Source organism: Heptranchias perlo, chromosome 17 (assembly GCF_035084215.1).
Source record: "Heptranchias perlo isolate sHepPer1 chromosome 17, sHepPer1.hap1, whole genome shotgun sequence".
NCBI classification, from domain to species: Eukaryota; Metazoa; Chordata; class Chondrichthyes; order Hexanchiformes; family Hexanchidae; genus Heptranchias; species Heptranchias perlo.
In genome coordinates, this window is record NC_090341.1 from 3529245 (window position 1) to 3548877 (window position 19633).

The following is a 19633-nucleotide window of genomic DNA, read 5'->3' on the forward strand; positions in this document are numbered from 1 at the left end:
AATAGCTTGTCTCGGCTCCTGCATGAAGAATAACTACGTGGGAGATCAGCTCCTTGTGGGGGAGGGTGCGGTGCAAATAATTGGGGGAGAATAAAGTAAAGGCGGAGTGGAGTGTGCTGTCGATGCTGGAGATTGTTGTTGAACCGGTGGAGTGGATAACAGATTAACCAGGAATGAGGAAACTAGTGGTGATTGTGTCAGGTATTCTCACAGCCGATTCCCTTTTTAAATTAACACCAGCTCGACAGGTGAACCGACTGCGACTGACAAACTTTCCAACTTAATTTAACCTCCCCTTCCCCCTCAAAAAACAAGTAAATACCGCCCCTTGTGTGAGTTTACGTCTTGCCTTCAGGGATAAAACATCGACTGAGCGAACAGCTGTCAGAGAGAGAGGCAGGCAACAGTCGCTCGATTTCAGAGCCTGTGATGGAATCTGCTTGAAATACGGACCCCTTCTGTCGACAGGTAATGGGATGTTGAAACCGGGAGATTAGCTCAGTGTCGGATTGGCCCCTGGTCTTTTTTCCATTCTCCCAAAGCGGGTGTTCTGCTCTCAAAAAATAACATTTGCTAGTTTTATTTTAATTAATTCTTGGGATGTGGGCGCCGCTCTCAAGGCCGGCATTTATTGCCCATCCCTAGTTGCCCCTTGAGAAGGTGGTGGTGAGCCGCCTTCTTGAACCGCTGCAGTCCGTGTGGTGAAGGTTCTCCCACAGTGCTGTTAGGAAGGGAGTTCCAGGATTTTGACCCAGCGACGATGAAGGAACGGCGATATATTTCCAAATCGGGATGGTGTGTGACTTGGAGGGGAACGTGCAGGTGGTGTTGTTCCCATGTGCCTGCTGCCCTTGTCCTTCTAGGTGGTAGAGGTCGCGGGTTTGGGAGTTGCTGTCGAAGGAGCCTTGGCGAGTTGCTGCAGTGCATCCTGTGGATGGTACACACTGCGGTATGCCACGGTGTGCCGGTGGTGAAGGGAGTTGGCGTTTAAGGTGGGGGAGGGAGTGGGTGTTTAAGGTAGTAGGTGGGCTGCTGATCAAGCGGGCTGCTTTGTCCTGGATTGGCTCGGACCCATGTGTCCCACAGCCCGAAGTGTTGCTGGACCCATCCAGGCAGAGTGGGGGGTTTTCCATCACACCCTTGACCAATCCACTTGTGTGCGACGTCATTCTGATGGAGATTATTGTCCACCTGCTTTAAGTCATTACTGGGCCCCACAACAGAAATGGTGCCCCTTTTAAAATGACCGGGGATTGATTGAAGCCCCCAGAGGTGATTATCATAGGCATTGGTCAGTGACTCAGTGCAACACCAAATGACATGGGCCTACACGGTGCCCTGGGACAGAGAGGAGGGGGAAGCAAATCAGCCAGGACTCCTGGTACTGATCACAAACCAGTGACCTCATGCGTGTGGATGGTCATCAAGTGAGGACAGAACTGGGCATGGCCGTGATGCCTCCCCTGGTTGAATATCTTGAAGCCACGCACTGCCTGGACTCACGAGAAGAATCAACATTTCCTCCAGGTATCCAAAAGTGCCCGGGGGACCCCTGAGTTATTCCCAACTCTGCCCACCGGCAAAGAAAGAAAGAACTTGCATTTATATAGCGCCTTTCATGACCTCAGGCCGTCCCAAAGAGCTTTACAGCCAATGAAGTACTTTTTGAAGTCAGTGTTGTAATGTCGGAAACGCAGCAGCCAATTTGCGCACAGAAAGCTCCCACAAACAGCAATGAGATAAATGACCAGATAATTTCTTTTTCGTGGTGTTGGATTAGGAATAAATATTGGCCAGGACACCAGGGAGAACTTCCCTGCAAAATAGTGCTGCAGAATCTTTTACATCGACCTGAGAGAGCAGATAGGGCTCAGTTTAATGTTTCATCCGAAAGATGGCACCACCAACAATGCAGCACTCCTTCAGAACTGCACTGGGAGTAACAGCCTGGATTATGTGCTTGAGTGGGACTTGAACCCACAACCTTATGACTTAGCGATGAGAGTGCTACCCACTGAGCCATGGCCGACACTGGCAAAGAGTCTCCCTCCTCCTCCGAGGAGCCTCTTGTACTGGAGGTTTGGTCTAGCATTGCGCACAAATCTCATTGCCTGACCTCACACTTCCTCATTCGCCGGGAACAGGGAGTTGTAAAATTACCTGCACACACTAAACACTTTCGGGAAAGGAAGCTAAGTTTAAAAACAAGGGGGCGAGCTTTAACCGGTTCGAGTCTATAATTAAGGATAGGGTGACTGAACACCTCGAGAATTTTCAGTTAATCAGAGAGAGCCAGCATGGATTTGTGAAAGGTAGGTCGTGCCTGACAAACCTGTTGAATTTTTTGATGAGGTGACTAAAGTAGTGGACAGGGGAATGTCAATGGATGTTATTTATATGGACTTCCAGAAGGCATTTGATAAGGTCCCACATAAGAGACTGTTAGCTAAGATAGAAGCCCATGGAATCGAGGGAAAAGTACGGACTTGGTTAGGAAGTTGGCTGAGCGAAAGGCGACAGAGAGTAGGGATAATGGGTAGGTACTCACATTGGCAGGATGTGATTAGTGGAGTCACGCAGGGATCTGTCTTGGGGCCTCAATTATTCACAATATTTATTAACAACTTAGATGAAGGCATAGAAAATCTCATATCTAAGTTTGCCGATGACACAAAGATTGGTGGCATTGTAAGCAGTGTAGATGAAAACATAAAATTACAAAGCGATATTGATAGATTAGGTGAATGGGCAAAACTGTGGCAAATGGAATTCAATGTAGACAAATGTGAGGTCATCCACTTTGGATCAAAAAAGGATAGAACAGGGTACTTTCTAAATGGTAAAAAGTTAAAAACAGTGGATGTCCAAAGGGACTTAGGGGTTCAGGTACATAGATCATTGAAGTGTCATGAACAGGTACAGAAAATAATCAATAAGGCTAATGGAATGTTGGCCTTTATATCTAGAGGACTAGAGTACAAGGGGGCAGAAGTTATGCTGCAGCTATACAAAACCCTGGTTAAACCGCGCCTGGAGTACTGTGAGCAGTTCTGGGCACCGCACCTTCGGAAGGACATATTGGCCTTGGAGGGAGTGCAGCGTAGGTTTACTAGAATGATACCCGGACTTCAAGGGTTAAGTTACGAGGAGAGATTACACAAATTGGGGTTGTATTCTCTGGTGTTTCGAAGGTTAAGGGGTGATCTGATCGAAGTTTATAAGATATTAAGGGGAACAGATAGGGTGGATAGAGAGAAACTATTTCCGCTGGTTGGGGATTCTAGGAGTAGGGGGCACCGTCTAAAAATTAGAGCCAGACCTTTCAGGAGTGAGATTAGAAAACATTTCTACACACAAAGGGTTGTAGAAGTTTGGAACTCTCTTCCGCAAACGGCAATTGATACTAGCTCAATTGCTAAATTTAAATTTGAGATGGATAGCTTTTTGGCAACCAAAGGTATTAAGGGATATGGGCCAAAGGCAGGTATATGGAGTTAGATCACAGATCAGCCATGATCTTATCAAATGGCGGAGCAGGCACGAGGGGCTGAATGGCCTACTCCTGTTCCTATGTTCCTAGTTCCTATTACTGAGATGTTCGAGGAATTTCGATCGAGAGAGTTCAGTCACCTTCCAACGCTATGGCTGGAGCTGGCAGTGGCGCCTCTGATAGCAGCATCAGGGGTGAAATCACATTGTGAGATATTAGTGAACGACTGTGTTCATGCACTCGTGCACCACTATTGCACACTGCAATCACAATGATTCAGCCCAGTACGACAGGGGGAGTGTTTGATGGGATAGTTTAGAGGGAGCTTTACTCTGTATCTAACCCTGTGCCCACCTGCCCTGGGAGTGTTTGATGGGACAGTGTAGAGGGAGCTTTACTCTGTATCTAACCTGTGCTGTACCTGCCCTGGGAGTGTTTGATGGGACAGTGTAGAGGGAGCTTTACTCTGTATCTAACCTGTGCTGTACCTGCCCTGGGAGTGTTTGATGGGACAGTGTAGAGGGAGCTTTACTCTGTATCTAACCTGTGCTGTACCTGCCCTGGGAGTGTTTGATGGGACAGTGTAGAGGGAGCTTTACTCTGTATCTAACCCTGTGCCCACCTGCCCTGGGAGTGTTTGATGGGGCAGTGTAGAGGGAGCTTTACTCTGTATCTAACCCTGTGCCCACCTGCCCTGGGGAGTATGGATTGAACCTGCCACCATCTCGTTCTGTATCTCAGTACCGGCCGCCACATTTACCCGCTGAGCCCCTCGATTTTCCTGACACTATTTGTTTTTGTGCTTCTTCTAATTGTACTTCCTGCTTCCCTGTAACCTGCAGAGAGAAACATGGACCTCCTGCCAGTGCATCCCACCACTGGCCAAGGTGAGGAAGAAGAGGTGTTATATAACCCCGGCCCTTTCACTGACCGCGGCACAATGCTCTTCAGCTGCGTGCTGCCTACCAAGCGACCTCATGACGACCACAACGAGGTGATTACCGTGGAATTGCCTGCGAACAGCACGGTGAGGAACCTGCGCATGTTGGCCTGGATGAAGGCAAAAAGTCAGAGCGCCAACCCTTCCACCTACCAACTTTCCAATCCTGACTCCTACCAGCTCCTGTACAAGAAAGGATCGACTTGGTATGAGATTTACGACGAGCAGCAGCTCCTGCGGACCCTGGACTCGGTGAAGTACTGGAAGAGCTTGGGCATGAAGAAGGGTCAGGTTTACATCAAGAGCAAACCCAAAGAGACAGAAGAGAGCGAGCAATTCTGGAAGGGGCTGGCCTATCTGATTGGCTACGACGTGCGGAATATTGTCACGTCTCAGCGTGACGAGCTCAGTTCAGCCCGGAGGAAGTTAGCAGCCTCTAGACAGGCTGAGTTGCATAATCGAGACAGTAGGGCTTATGCAATGGAACCTTGGTTGGCCTCAAGCCCTCTGCCCGAGAGCCTGAAGAGTCTAATCAGCAAAGGGCTGGTGATTGCTCTCCACCACAATGGTACCAGTCATAAAATGAAGGTGGATGTTTATGATACTCCTGATGTGATCATTCACTCCTACACACAGAAGATGGCCAGTAAAGGGGTGCCAATACATGGGGCTGATGATAGCTTAGTCATGAAGGTCTGCGGAAGAGAAGAGTACATCACCGGAAACTGGTCGCTGATAGACTTCATCTGGGTCAGGCGCTGCATCAAGATTAATGAGGAACTACACTTGTCATTGGTGACCCCTCCGTCCCCTGCAGAGGATGAGGTCAGCATTGAGGACTGGCCTTTGGTTGACCAATGCACAGGACTCACTGCTACCCATGACCAACTGACCGTAAGAAGCAAGGATATTGAGCAGATTTTGGTGCTGTCGCTCTGGGATTGCAACAGGCGCTTTCGTGTCAAGATTGTTGGTTTAGACTGTCCAATTTTACCAAATAAAAGTCTCCCAAATGTATACGTGGAGGCAACCGTTCTTCATGCCACCAATGTTCTTTCCTCCACAAGGTCTCAACCGATGCCTTTCACAGAAGAGGTTATGTGGAACGTTTGGTTGGAGTTTGACATCTTGGTGAAGAACCTCCCCCAAGGGTCAAGGTTGAGTTTGTCCGTGCATGGAGTGGACTCAGAAAGCTCGGCCGCAAGAGACGGAAGGTCCGTCTCACAGAATGCCAAAGACGGAGACCCGTACAAAGGCAAGACCAGGCTCTTGTACTTTGTGAACCTCCTTCTGATTGACCACCGATCGTTTCTTCAGCAAGGGGAGCACATCCTCCACATGTGGTCCTGCTCAAACCGCGAAGAAAACCTTGTGACCCACGAGGTGGACAAGCTCTCCTCCAAGACCAACCCAGATGTCGAGAACTCCACGGCCGTTTGCATCGTGTTGGACACTTACAATTATCCGGTGGCCTTACCGAGCAGCAGGAGGTCAAGGTCCAGTTGGATTCACCAGGCGTCGGAAGATGAGGACGACCCTTCTAAAGTGGACGAAGAGTCTCAGGATCCTCTGAGTGCCTCGCAGAGGGATATGTTCAAACGCTTCACTGAGAAGTGTGCCCAGTACAGTAACTCCCTGCCCAAATTCCTCAGCACAGTTCAATGGGGGAACCTTGAAGCAGTGGAGGAAGTGCATTGGCTTTTCGAGCACTGGAACCCTCCGGAACTGGATATCGCCATCGCGCTGGAACTCCTCAGCATTAACTTTGCCGATGAGAAAGTCAGGAGCTTATCTGTCCAACGACTGGAAGAGATAGACAACGACGAATTGATGAGATACCTCCTGCAGCTCGTTCAGGTAACACCTGCCTTTCTTTACTTTTTTTTGCGTTCTTTTTCTCAAGGGCTACTGGCTTCTCCTAGAGAACAGGTCTGTGAGCGCTGACTCCCTCAAAGGCTCTGTCTTCATATGCCAGCCTGGGCGGTCAATGTTGGCAGTCACATGGGGGAGGGCATCACATCATCAGTCATTGTGGCCTGCCCCCTCCGACTGTTGCTTGGTGGATCGTACGTCTCCATCTCTCAGGATCTGTCCTCCAGCCGGAAAAGGTCCAGAGATTCAGGGGCCTGAGGTCAGTTGTAATGGTCAAGCGCCAGGTTCCAGATCTTTGGAGGACCAGCCTCTGGATACCGGTCAAGCCTGAACCACGAGCCTTTCGGCAACTGCGAAAGAAGAAAGGACTTGCATTTATATAGTGCCTTTCACAACCTCAGGACGTTCCAAAGTGCTTCACAGCCAATGAAATAATTTTGAAGTGTAGTCACTGTTGTAATGTAGGAAATGTGACAGCCAATTATGCACAGCAAGATCCCACACACAGCAATGTGATAAATGACCAGATAATCTGTTTTTCAGTGATGTTGGTTGAGGGATAAATATTGGCCCCAGGACCCCGGGGAGAACTCCCCTGCTCATCTTTGAATTGTGCCATGGGATCATTTACGTCCACCTGAGAGGGCAGACGGGGCCTCGGTTTAACGTCTCATCCAAAAGACAGCACCTCTGACAGTGCAGCACTCCCTCAGTACCGGCACTGGGAGTGTCAGCGTGGATTATGGGGCTCAAGTCTCCAGAGTGGGGCTCGAACCCACGACCTTTATGTCTGCAGAGGCGAGAGAGCTACCCACTGAGCCACAGCTGCAACACCAATGGGGTGATTGGGTGATGATCCTCCTGACCTGGATATCGGCGACACGGTTACACTAACCGGATGGGGCAGATACGGTGAAGATACCACATGTCCTCTGTGTCAATTCCTGCTCAATCTGTGTGCGAGACACACACACGGGAATTGGAGTGAGGCAAATATTATAGAGACAAAGCTTTGCTGGCCAGGGAACACGCGATGACCGCACGTTTCTGCCCAAATCCATCATCGTCCGGAGCATCAGTGCAACTCATAGAATCTTACAGCATGGAAGGAGGGCATTCGGCCCATCGCGCCTGTGCCAGTTCTTTGAACGAGCTGTCCACTCCCCCCTGCTCTTTCCCCAGAGCCCTGCAAATTTTTCCTTTTCAAGTATTTATCCAATTCCCTTTTGAAAGTTATTATTGAATCTGCTTCCACCGCCCTTTCAGGCAGCACATTCCAGATCAGAACATCTCGCTGCGTAAAAAAATTCTCCTCATCTCCCCTCTGTTTCTTTTGCCAATTATCTTAAATTCTGTGTCCTCTGGTTACCGACCCTCCTGCCACTGGAAACAGTTTCTCCTTATCTACTCTGTCAAAACCCCTCGTATTTTTGAACACCTCTATTAAATCTCCCCTTAACCTTCTCTGCTCTAAGGAGAACAATCCCAGCTTCTCCAGTCTCTCCATGTAACTGAAGTCCCTCATCCCTGGCACCATTCTGGTAAATCTCCTCTGAACCCTTTCCAATTTCATTGCAGTTGTGTCCAATCCTCCCACTCAAAGGCCACGGACCTTCCAATAAGGGCCGTGCGCACAGCGACCAGGAGTGGGAAGCTTGGCTGATTTCGTTTTTGCTTCTCCCTCGTCCAGGGGCACTGAGGCCAACCAAGTGGCCTAACCTCTTACTGGCTAAGACCGGGTAACTCATGGCATGTGGGGACCTTTTAATATTAAGTGAAATGAGACTGTCGATTCAACAATCAAGAAATGGGTGGAGAATATCATGTAGCATCCAACGGATCACGTGTCAAAATCTGATCATATGATTGGCTATGCAACTGTCCATCAAATAATCAGAAGCCCAATCCAGCCATGTCACTGGCCAGTCTGGATATGGAGGTGTGCTGATTTCGCCCTGTAACCCACCCCCTCCTCCAACCTGGTTTCATGAGTTGTCCCTTCCCCCGGATCCCAGTCCAGCCCCCCACTCTGGCCCTCCCCCTTCCCCTACCTCTAACCCCACCCCTGACTCCCAGCCTTGGCCCCGCCCACTGACCTTATAAGGGGAGCTGGAGGCTCCACCCTATACAAGTCCTGCAGAGTCCTGAACACCGGAACCCAGGTTCTGCCCCCAATGGCCAACCCATGACCCCTGATCTGTGTGCAAGGACCTCAGGTGAGGATGGGAAGGGGCTCAGCCGTGACGCGGTCGTGACATGGCCGTAACACGGTTGTGATGCAGTCGTGACATGGCCGTGACACGGTTGTGACGCCCTGCCGCACGGCCAACCTGGGAGAGTGTCGGCCGACCAATCGAGTGGCGAGCTTCGTTGCTTGGCTTTGTATTTCCGTTGTGAAAGGAACGATGTTTTTGAGTTTTGTTGGATTTTGTTCTCCAGGCGTTGAAGTTTGAACCGTATCACGACAGCGGCCTGGCGAGGTTTCTGATTCGATGTGCGCTGAGGGTGAGTGTCCAACACACCACGCACCTAGCTCACTGCAATAGTCCCTCCGCCCACCCGTCCATCCTGATCTGCCCCCGGGGAAGCTCCTAACTCAAGTCTCACACATGAGGTTCTTGAGCCACTTACTAGGGAAGAGGAGATGACGTGGTTTCCCGCTGCCTTCCTCAGTTTTTAATCTTCGGGAGTTCTTTCTCCCAGGTGGACTGCAACAAACATCAACGACTTGCATTGATACAGCGCCTTTAACACTATAAAAACACCTCAAGGCTTCACAGGAGCGTAAATCAGACAGAATTTGTCACCGAACTACATAAGGAGATATTAGGACAGGTGACCAAAAGTTTGGTCACAGAGATAGATTTTAAGGAGCGTCTTAAAGGAGAAGAGAGAGGCGGAGAGGGGGATGGGGAGTGGGAGGGTGGGTTGGGAGGAAGAGGGGAGAGGGGGAGGAGGGAGGGTTTGGGGCGAGGAGTGGGTGGGGAGAGCTGGGTGGGGGGAGTGGGGTGTGGGTAGGCAGGGTGAGTGGGAGGGGTAAGGGGAGGGGGAGGGTAGGATGGCGAAGAGAATTCCAGAGCTGCTGAAGGCACAGCCGCCAATGGTGGGGCCGAAGGGAATCTGGGATGTGCAAGAGGCCTGAATTGGAGGAAAGCAGAGATCTCGGAGGGTTGTCGGGCTGGAGGAGGGGGCGAGGGCCATGGAGGGATTTGAAAACAAGGGTGAGAATTTTAAAATCGAGGCCTTCCCAGACCGGGAGCCAATGTAGGTCAGCGAGCACAGTGGGGTGAGGAACGGGACTTGGTGCGAGTTAGAATACCAAGTATGAAGAAGCCCACCTACCCTTTACACTGGGGAGTGAGGTGCCCACTCCCATTGGACTCAAGTATCCCCGCTGGACATCAATCTGTGGCAGATGGAGTCCAATTTGGAGAAGTGTGAGGTCAGCCACTTTGGACCTGAGAAAGATAAATCAGAGCATTTTCTAAACGGCAAGAAGTCGGGAACTGTGAAGGAGCAGAGAGATTTAGGGGTCCAAGTACAGAAATCACTAACAGCTCGCGGACAGTTACAAAGGATAATTAAAAAGCTAATGGAATGTTAGTCTTTATCTCAAGAGGGCTGGAATACAAAGGGGGAGGATGTTATGCTACAGTTTATATAAAGCTCTGGTCAGACCCTATCTGGAGAGACTGTTCAGTTCTGGGCACCGCACCTCAGGAAGGATATATTGGCCTTGGAGGGGGTGCAGCGCAGATTCACCAGAATGATACCAGGGTGAAAAGGGTTAAATTATGAAGACAAGTTGCATAGACTAGGCTATAGCAGGAGGGGGGGTGGTGAGGGGGATGGGGAGTGGGAGGGGGGTGGGAAGAAGGGGGAGAGAGGGAGGAGGGAGGGATTGGGGGAAGGAGGGGGTGGGGAGAGCTGGGAGGGGGGAGTGGGGTGTGGGTGGGGAGGGTGGGTGGGAGGGGGAAGGGGTGGGGAGGGTAGAACAGGGAAGAGGAGGGGGTGTGGATTGTAAATCAGCCAGGGTTCCTGCTCCTGATCTGGCAGCTGCCAGAAACATAAGAACATAAGAAATAGGAGCAGGAGTCGGCCATACGGCCCCTCGAGCCTGCTCCGTCATTCAATCAGATCATGGCTGATCTTCGACCTCAACTCCACTTTCCCGCCCGATCCCCATATCCCTTGATTCCCCTAGAGTCTGAAAATCCATCTATCTCATTCTTGAACATATTCAATGACTGAGCATCCACAGCCCTCTGGGTTGGAGAATTCCAAAGATTCACAACCCTCTGAGTGAAGAAATTCCTCCTCATCTCAGTCTTAAATGGCTGACCCCTTATCCTGAGACTATGTCCCCTAGTTCTAGACTCTCCAGCCAGGGGAAACAGCCTCTCAGCATCTACCCTGTCAGGCCCCCTCAGAATCTTATACGTTTCAATGAGATCACCTCTCATTCTTCTAAACTCCAGAGAGTATAGGCCCATTCTACTCAACCTCTCCTCATAGGACGACCCTCTCATCCCAGGAATTAATCTAGTGAACCTTCGTTGCACTGCCTCTAAGGCAAGTATATCCTTCCTTAGGTAAGGAGACCAAAACTGTACACTGTACTCCAGGTGAGGTCTCACCAAAGCCCTGTACAATTGTAGTAAGACTTCCTTACTCTTGTACTCCAACCCCCTTGCAATAAAGGCCAACATACCATTTGCCTTCCTAATTGCTTGCTGTACCTGCATGTCAACTTTCTGTGCTTCGGGTACAAGGACACCCAAATCTCTCTGAACACCAACATTTAATAGTTTCTCACCATTTAAAAAATATTCTGTTTTTCTATTTTTCCTACCAGAGTGAATAACCTCACATTTCCCCACATTATACTCCATCTGCCACCTTCTTGCCCACTCACTTAACCTGTCTATATCCCTTTGCAGACTGTGTCCTCCTCACAGCTTACTTTCCCACCTAGCTTTGTATCGTCAGCAAACTTGGATACATTACACTCGGTCCCTTCATCTAAGCCATTAATATAGATTGTAAATAGCTGAGGCCCAAGCACTGATCCTTGCTGCACCCCACTAGTTACAGCCTGACAACCCGAGAATGACCCGTTTATCCCTACTCTCTGCTTTCTGTCTGTTAACCAATCCTCTATCCATGCTAATATATTACCCCTGACCCCGTGAGCCCTTACCTTGTATAACAACCTTTCGTGTGGCACCTTATCAAATGCCTTTTCAAAATCCAAATATACGATATCCACTGGTTTCCCCTTTATCTACCCTGCTGGTTACATCCTCAAAAAACTCTAATAAATTTGTCAAACACTATTTCCCTTTCATAAAACCATGTTGACTCTGCCTAATCATATTGTGATTTTCTAAGTGCCCTGTTACCACTTCCTTAATAATGGATTCCAGCATTTTCCCGACGACTGATGTCAGGCTAACTGGCCTGTAGTTCCCTATTTTTTCTCTCCCTCCTTTCTTGAATAGCAGGGTTACATTTGCTGCCTTCCAATCCACTGGGACTGTTCTAGAATCTAGGGAATTTTGGAAGATCACAACCAATGCATCCACTATCTCTGCTGCCACCTCTTTTAGATCCATAGGACGTAGGCCATCAGGTCCAGGGGATTTATCAGCTTTTAGTCCCATTAGTTCACCAGTACTTTTTCTCTACTGATATTAATTACTTTAAGTTCCTCACTCTCATTAGACCCTTGGTCCCCCACTATTTCTGGTATGTTTTTTGTGTCTTCCACTGTGAAGACAGATACAAAATATTTGTTTAACGTCTCTGCCATTTCCTGATTCCCCATTATAATTTCTCCTGTCTCAGTCTCTAAGGGACCAACGTCTACTTTTGCTAATCTCTTCCTTTTTACATACTTGTAGAAGCTCTTACAATCTGTTTTTATATTTCTTGCTAGTTTACTTTCATATTCTATTTTCTCTCTTTTTATCAATTTTTTGGTCATCCTTTGCTGGTTTCTAAAATTTTCCCAATCCTCAGGCTTACTACTCTTCTTGGCAGCATTATAGGCCTCGTCTTTTAATCTAATACTATCCTTAACTTCTTAAGTTAGCCACGGATGAATCACTTTTCCTGTGGCGTATTTATTTCTCAATGGAATGTATGTTCATTGACAATTTTGAAATATTTCTTTAAATGTTTGCCATTGCTTATCTACCGTCATACCCTTTAATTTAATTTCCCAATCGACCTTAGCCAACTCGCCCCTCATACCTATGTAATTGGCTTTATTTAAGTTTAAGACTCTAGTTTCAGTCTTGAGTATGTCAATCTCAAACTCAATGTGAAATTCTATCATATTATGATCACTCTTCCCCAGAAGACCCCTTACTATGAGATTACTAATTAACCCCGTCTCATCACTGAAGACAAGGTCTAAAATAGCCTGTTCCCTGGTTGATTCCATGATGTATCGTTCGAGGAAACTGCCTCGAATGCATTCTAAGAACTCGTCCTCCAAACTACCTGTGCTTGTGTAGGTTGTCAGGTGAAGACCGGACTGGCTCTGGCTCTGATGCCTCCCATAGTCAAATAGTCTGCTAACACTCACGGCGCAGGCTCACACACGAGGAATGGCCACACGAGGTGAGGCAGCCGGCGCCCCTATAGAACTGTACCCCAGTGGAAGCCAGGGCCCTCAGGAGAGGGGAGGAGAGGAGCGGAGGGGAGGAGATGGAGGGGAGGGGAGAATGGGTCAAAACTTAGGGATGTTGAAAATGAGTTTAATAGTTTGAGAGCAGTGCAGCTTGGCAAAAGAACCAGAGGGGAGATGAGGAGAAATGTTTTTACACAGCGAGTTGTTCTGATCTGGAATGCACTGCCTGAAAGGGCGGTGGAAGCAGATTCAATAATAACTTTCAAAAGGGAATTGGATAAATACTTGAAAAGGAAAAAAATTGCAGAGCTACAGGGGAAAGAGCACAGGAGAGTGGGACTAATTGGATAGCTCTTTCAAAGAGCCGGCACAGGCACGATGGGCCAAATGGCCTCCTGCTGTGCTGTAAGATCCGATGATCCCTCCTGAACTCTTCAATTAAAAGGTAAAACGGCAGCCGGGGCCTAGTGGGGAGGGGGGTGTGGAGGGGATGGGCAGCAATCACAGGTCACACTGGTGTAGGGGTTGCCAACTCTGGTTGGACGTATTCCAGGAGGTTTCATCACATGACCTCCGGCCTCCAACTGCCCCGCCCCCCCCCACACACTCTCTCGCCATTGGCCGCCCGACACATCCATCCTCGCCTTCCCCCGGCCAATCGGAAAGCAAACAGACTCTTCGTTATCCGATTGAATACAGCCCTTTCTTTCCCCATCTCTGATATTTATGTAACTAATAAACAAAAGTGTTCAAAGAAAATTAAAAAAACACACAATTTTTTTTTAATGCCCACTATAATTTTTCTCCCCGGGGTTTTTGCTCCCAGCAGTGCCCTGGAGATTAATCTTCAATTCCTGGTGACTCCTGGACAATCCTGGAGGGTTGGCAACCCCTAAACTGTGGAGAGCTGAAGACAAAATGGCTGCCCCCCCCCCCCATCCCCGCAGGCTATCTCTAACGAGCAGGTCTACAAGGGGAGACCGAGAGACTCTGCTGACAGAAAGGCCTCTCTCCTTGTGTGACATCCCTCCCCTCCTCCCCCCCAGTGGTTCCTTGACCCCTCCATTTAAGACTGAGATGAGGAAAAATTTCTTCACTCGGAGGGTGGTGAATCTTTGGAATTCTCTACCTCAGAGGGCTGTGGGTGCTCAGTCGTTGGGTATATCCAAGGCTGAGGTCGATGGATTTCTGGACTCTAGGGGAAATCGAGGGATATGGGGATCGGGCGGGAAAGTGGAGTTGAGGTCGAAGATCAGCCATGATCTGATTGAATGGCGGAGCAGGCTCGAGGGGCCGGATGGCCTACTCCTGCTCCTATTTCTTATGTCCTGTTGTTTCAACCTCCTGTATTTTCCCCAGAGTAGGAGAATCGGCCATTTCTTCTTCTGGTACCTGCGCAGTGAGGTGACGGGATCTCCGTATTTCTGCGACCGATTCGCGGTGATCTTGGAGGCCTACCTGATGGGCTGCGGCAAGTCCATGTTGGAGGGGTTTCACAAGCAGGTGCAGCTGGTCGGAAGTCTCAGCCAAGTGGCCACCGAGATCAAGAAGATCATTCCGGAAAAGAGTGACCTCCCGCCCAACGGTGAGTCACTTCCAGGTCAGCTGACCAAAAGGTCGAAGGGTGCCGTTTACATGACACAGTTTTATTTAAAAAAAAGAACAGAACGTGGGAGCAGGAGGAGGCCATTCAGCCCCTCGAGTCTGTCCCGCCATTCAATTAGATCATGGCTGATCTGTAGCTTATCTCCATTTACCCGCCTTGGTTCCATAACCCTTAATCCCCTCACCCAACAAAAATCGATCAATCTCAGTACTGAAGTTTTCAATTGACCCCCAGCCTCAACAGCCTTTCGGGGGAAAGAGTTCCAGATTTCCACTCCCCTTTGTGTGAAGAAGTGCTTCCTGACATCACCCCTGAACGGCCCGGCTCTAATTTTAAGGTTCTGCCCCCTTGTTCTGGACTCCCCCCACCAGAGGAAATAGTTTCTCTCTATCGACCCTATCAAATCCTTTAATCATCTTAAACACCTCGATTAGATCACCCCTTAATCTTCTATACTCGAGGGAATACAAGCCCAGTCTGTGCAACCCGTCCTCGTAATTTAACCCTTTTAGCCCCGGTATCATTCTGGTGAATCTGCGCTGCACCCCCTCCCAGGCCAATATATCCTTCCTGAGGTGCGGTGCCCAGAACTGAACGCAGTCTCTCCAGATGGGGTCTGACCAGAGCTTTTTACAGCTGTAGCATAACCTCCACCCCTTTGTATTCCAGCCCCCTTGAGATAAAGGCCAACATTCCATTAGCCTTTTGAATTATTTTTTGTACCTGTCCACTGGCTTTTAGTGATTTTGGTCCTTGGGCCCCCTTAATCTCTCTGCTCCTCCGCAGTTCCCGGCTTCTCACCATTTAGGAAATACTCTGATTTATCTTTCTTCGGTCCAAACTGGGTGACCTCACACTTCCCCAGATTGATCTCCATCTGCCCCAGTTTTGCCCACTCACTCAGTCTGTCGATGTCCGTTTGTCAGAGGCGAGTGAGGAACCAACTGGGTTAAGGCTGAACACCTTAGAAGGGAGCGGGATTCAAGTCTGGGAAGTTTGTAGATTGTACGCTGAGAGGGGGGGTGAGGTGAGAGGGGGTTCCCACGGTCCTGAGGAAAAGCTGACATGTCTTTCTCCTTTACAGCCAACACCCTGGTTCAGGAGATGCTGAGGAAAGCTGATTTGCCCCAGGACTTCCTGGCTCCCTACGACCCCCGCATCAAAACTGGCAGCATCCTGGTGAGGGGAGAGAGAGGTGGACTAATCCAGCGCCTGAATCCTTCCAGCTGAAGATCCACTTGTTGTCTCAGGACCCCCACCCCGGGCCGCGCTGAGTCCCTGGGTGGGGGAGGTGGGGGGCAGCGTCTGCGCTCTGATCAGCCTCCGCGTCCCGCGGGCTGGGAAACGTTAACAGCCATCAGCATTCCTGCTCGTAGTCGCTATCAAACAGGAGTTAGAACACAACGATCAGGAACAGGAAGAGGCCATTCAGCCCCTCGTGCCCGCTCCGCCATTTAGTCAGACCATAAAGTGCTTCCTGACATCACCCCTGATCGGCCTGGCTCTAATTTTAAGGTTCTGTCCCCTTGTTCTGGACTCTCTCCCACCAGAGGAGATAGTTTCTCTATATCGACCCTATCAAATCCTTTAATCATCTTAAACACCTCGATTAGATCACCCCTTAATCTTCTATACTCGAGGGAGCAGGAGCCCAGGCTGATTGCCTTCCATCTTCCCCAACCCAAGGGCACTGAGGCCAAATTGAGAACTGCTACTCTCCATCCCCCTCCCACTATCCCCCACCCCTTCCCCCTCCCATTCCCCCCTCCAGCACATTCCCCCTCCCCTGTCCCCTCCTCCATCCCCTTGCTGAAATCAGCTACGTCAGTACAGCAATGGGAATTGTGAACTGGGACCTGGAAACTGGGATCTTGCTGTCCTGTCTGGGTCAGAGCAGCCGGTGTATTTACCTGTGAGTCACTGGGAGGGATGGGAAGTTGCTGGCTGACCTTTAAATTTGTTGGCCAACAATAAACTACTGAAGTTTTCACCAGTCGGCAATCTGGTCAACATTATCTCTCAACATTATCTCTCTCCGGGTTTGGACTTAAGATGGAAATTCACCAAAAAGAGAAAGAGCTTGCATTTATATAGCACCTTTCACAACCTCAGGAGGGCCCAAAGCGCTTTACAGCCAATTAAGTATTTTTTGAAGTGAGGTCACTGTTGTGATCTAGGAAATGCGGCTGCCAAAATGCGCACAGCAAGATCCCACAAATAGCAATGCGATAAATGACCAGATAATCTTTACATTTCAAAAGTGATTCACTGGCTGTAAAGCGCTTTGGGACATCCTGAGGTCATGAAATGCGCTGTATAAATCCAAGTATAAATACAATTTAAGGCGATTGGCAAAAGAACCAAAGGTGAGATGAGGAAAAGCTTTTTTACGCAGCGAGTGGTTATGATCTGGAATGCACTGCCCGAGGGGGTGGTGGAGGCAGATTCAATCACGGGCTTCGATAGGGAACTGGATCAGTACTTGATGCGGAAAAAATTTGCAGGGTTACGGGGAAAGGGCGGGGGTGTGGGACTAGCTGGATTGATCTTGCATAGAGCCAGCACGGACTCGATGGGCCGAATGGCCTCCTTCCGTGCTTTAACCTTTCGATGATTCTATGATTCTTGTTCGTGCTTCTCCCGGTCTTTTCGCTCTTCGTTCTGTGAGATGTTTGATGCTGTTTCAAAATCACAAATGACATCCCGTGTGACTGTGACACCATCCTCCTCCATCGCCTCTCCTCTGTCGTCCAGCCGCCCTGGCCTGGTTCCGTTCCTATCTATCCAGAGAATCTCCTGCAATGGGCTTCTCTTCCCGCTCCCGCGCCGTTACCTCTGGAGCCCCCCCCCAGGGATCTATCCTCGGCCCCCCTCCTATTCCTCATCCACATGCTGCCCCTCGTCGACATCATCCGAAAACGCAACGTCAGGTTCCACATCAGAAGCAAAAATACTCCGGGTGCTGGAAATCTGAACTAGAAACTGAAAATGCTGGAAAAGCTCAGCGAGTGAGGCAGCGTCTGTGGAGAGAGAAACAGAGTTAACGTTTCAGGTCGACGACCCTTTGTCAGACAAATCTCCCCACGGCCTCGCCCCTTCCCGATCTCCCTAACCTCCTCCAGCCCTTCAACGCCCTGGGATCTCTGCGCTCCTCCAATTCTGGCCTCTTGCACATCCCCAATTTCAATCGCTCCACCATTGGCGGCCGTGCCTTCAGCTGCCCAGGCCCTAAGCTCTGGAATTCCCTCCCTAAACCTCTCCGCCTCTCTCTCCTCCTTTAAGACCCTCCTTAAAACCTACCTCTTTGACCGAGCTTTTGGTCACCTGTCCTAATATCTCCTCATGTGGTTCGGTGTTAAATTATTGTCTGATTTTTAAAAATTTGTTCATGGGATGTGGGCGTCGCTGGCATTTATTGCCCATCTCTAATTGCCCTTGAGAAGGTGGTGGTGAGCCGCCTTCTTGAACCGCTGCAGTCCGTGTGGTGAAGGTTCTCCCACAGTGCTGTTAGGAAGGGAGTTCCAGGATTTTGACCCTCGAAGATGAAGGAACGGCGATATATTTCCAAGTTACCTGGAATTTACGCTCCTGTAAAGCGTCTTGGGACCTTTTACTACATTAAAGGTGCCGTATAAATGCAAGTTGTTGTTGTTTTTGCTGCTTCAAAGTTCTTTGCTCTTCCTCCTCACTAGATCGACCGGTGTAAGATCATGGCCTCCAAGAAGAAGCCTCTGTGGTTAGAGTTCGCCTCTGCCGAACCCGATGGTGTACTCAGCCGGCCAGTGGGCATTATCTTCAAACACGGCGACGACCTGCGGCAGGACATGCTGATCATCCAGGTAATGCTGGCCTGTCCTCTAGACCCCCCTCCCACCTCACCCCTCCCCCCCTCCCACCTCCCCCTCCCTCTCGCCCTTCCCCCACCTCCCCCTCCCTCTCGCCCTTCCCCCACCTCCCCCTCCTCTCGCCCTTCCCCCACCTCCCCCTCCCTCTTGCCCCTCCCCCACCCCCCTCCCTCTCGCCCCTCCCCACCTCACCCCTCCCCCTCCTTCTCGCCCCTCCCCCACCTCCCCTCCCTCTCGCCCACCCCCCACCCTCCCACCTCACCCCTCTCCCCTCCCCCTCCCTCTCGCCCCTCCCCCACCTCCCCCTCCCTCTCGCCCCTCCCCCACCTCCCCATCCGTCTCCCCCCTCCCTCACCTCCCCCTCCCTCTCCCCCTCCCCCACCTCCCCCTCCCTCTCGCCCCTCCCCCACCTCCCCCACCTCACCCCTCCCTCACCCCCCCACCTCCCCATCTCCCTCCCCTCAGAGGAGGCTGAGAGGAGTTTATGACATTTCAAGTGCACATCCAGGTACTTTTTAAATGAGTTGCGGGTTTCTGCCTCTCCCACCCTCTCAGGCAGTGAGTTCCAGACCCCCACCACCCTCTGGGTGAAAAAAATTCTCCTCAGCTCCCCTCTAATCCTTCTACCAATTATTATAAATCTATGCCCCCTGGTCACTGACCCCTCTGCTAAGGGAAATAGTTCCTCCCTATCCACTCTATCGAGGCCCCTCATAATTTTATACACCTCAATTAAATCTCCCCTCAGCCTCCTTTGTTCCAAAGAAAACAACCCCAGCCTATCCAATCTTTTCTCATAGCTAAAATTCTCCAGCCTTGGCAACATCCTCGTAAATCTCCTCTGTACCCTCTCTAATGCAATCACATCTTTCCTGTAATGTGGTGACCAGAACCGTACATAGTACTCAAGCTGTGGCCAAACCAATGTTTTATACAGTTCCAGCATAACCTCACTGCTCTTATATTCTATGCCTCGGCTAATAAAGGAAAGTATCCCATATGCCTTTTTAACCACCTTATCTACCTGTCCTGCTACCTTCAGGGATCTGTGGACATGCACTCCAAGGTCCCTCACTTCCTCTACACCCCTTGGTATCCTCCCATTTATTGTGTACTCTCTTGCCTTGTTTGCTCTCCCCAAATACATTACTTCACGCTTCTCTGGATTGAATTCCATTTGCCACTTTTCTGCCCATCTGACCGGTTCCAGGCTAAAATCATCACCTTGAAGTACGACTTGATA

The 19633-nt window shown here is 49.9% G+C and overlaps 1 protein-coding gene across 1 annotated transcript in view; it reads left to right on the forward strand.

Annotated features, from left to right (window-relative positions):
- The first annotated feature begins 204 nt into the window (after positions 1-204).
- si:rp71-17i16.5 (phosphatidylinositol 4,5-bisphosphate 3-kinase catalytic subunit gamma isoform) overlaps positions 205-19633 on the forward strand; it is a 32116-nt gene continuing 12687 nt past the window's right edge. The window contains exons 1-6 of the mRNA XM_067998375.1: positions 205-468; positions 4333-6287; positions 8742-8807; positions 14299-14524; positions 15630-15724; positions 18238-18389. Coding sequence (XP_067854476.1) covers positions 4341-6287; positions 8742-8807; positions 14299-14524; positions 15630-15724; positions 18238-18389 — 2486 coding nt within the window. The 5' untranslated portion in view covers positions 205-468; positions 4333-4340. The remainder of the gene's footprint in view (positions 469-4332; positions 6288-8741; positions 8808-14298; positions 14525-15629; positions 15725-18237; positions 18390-19633) is intronic.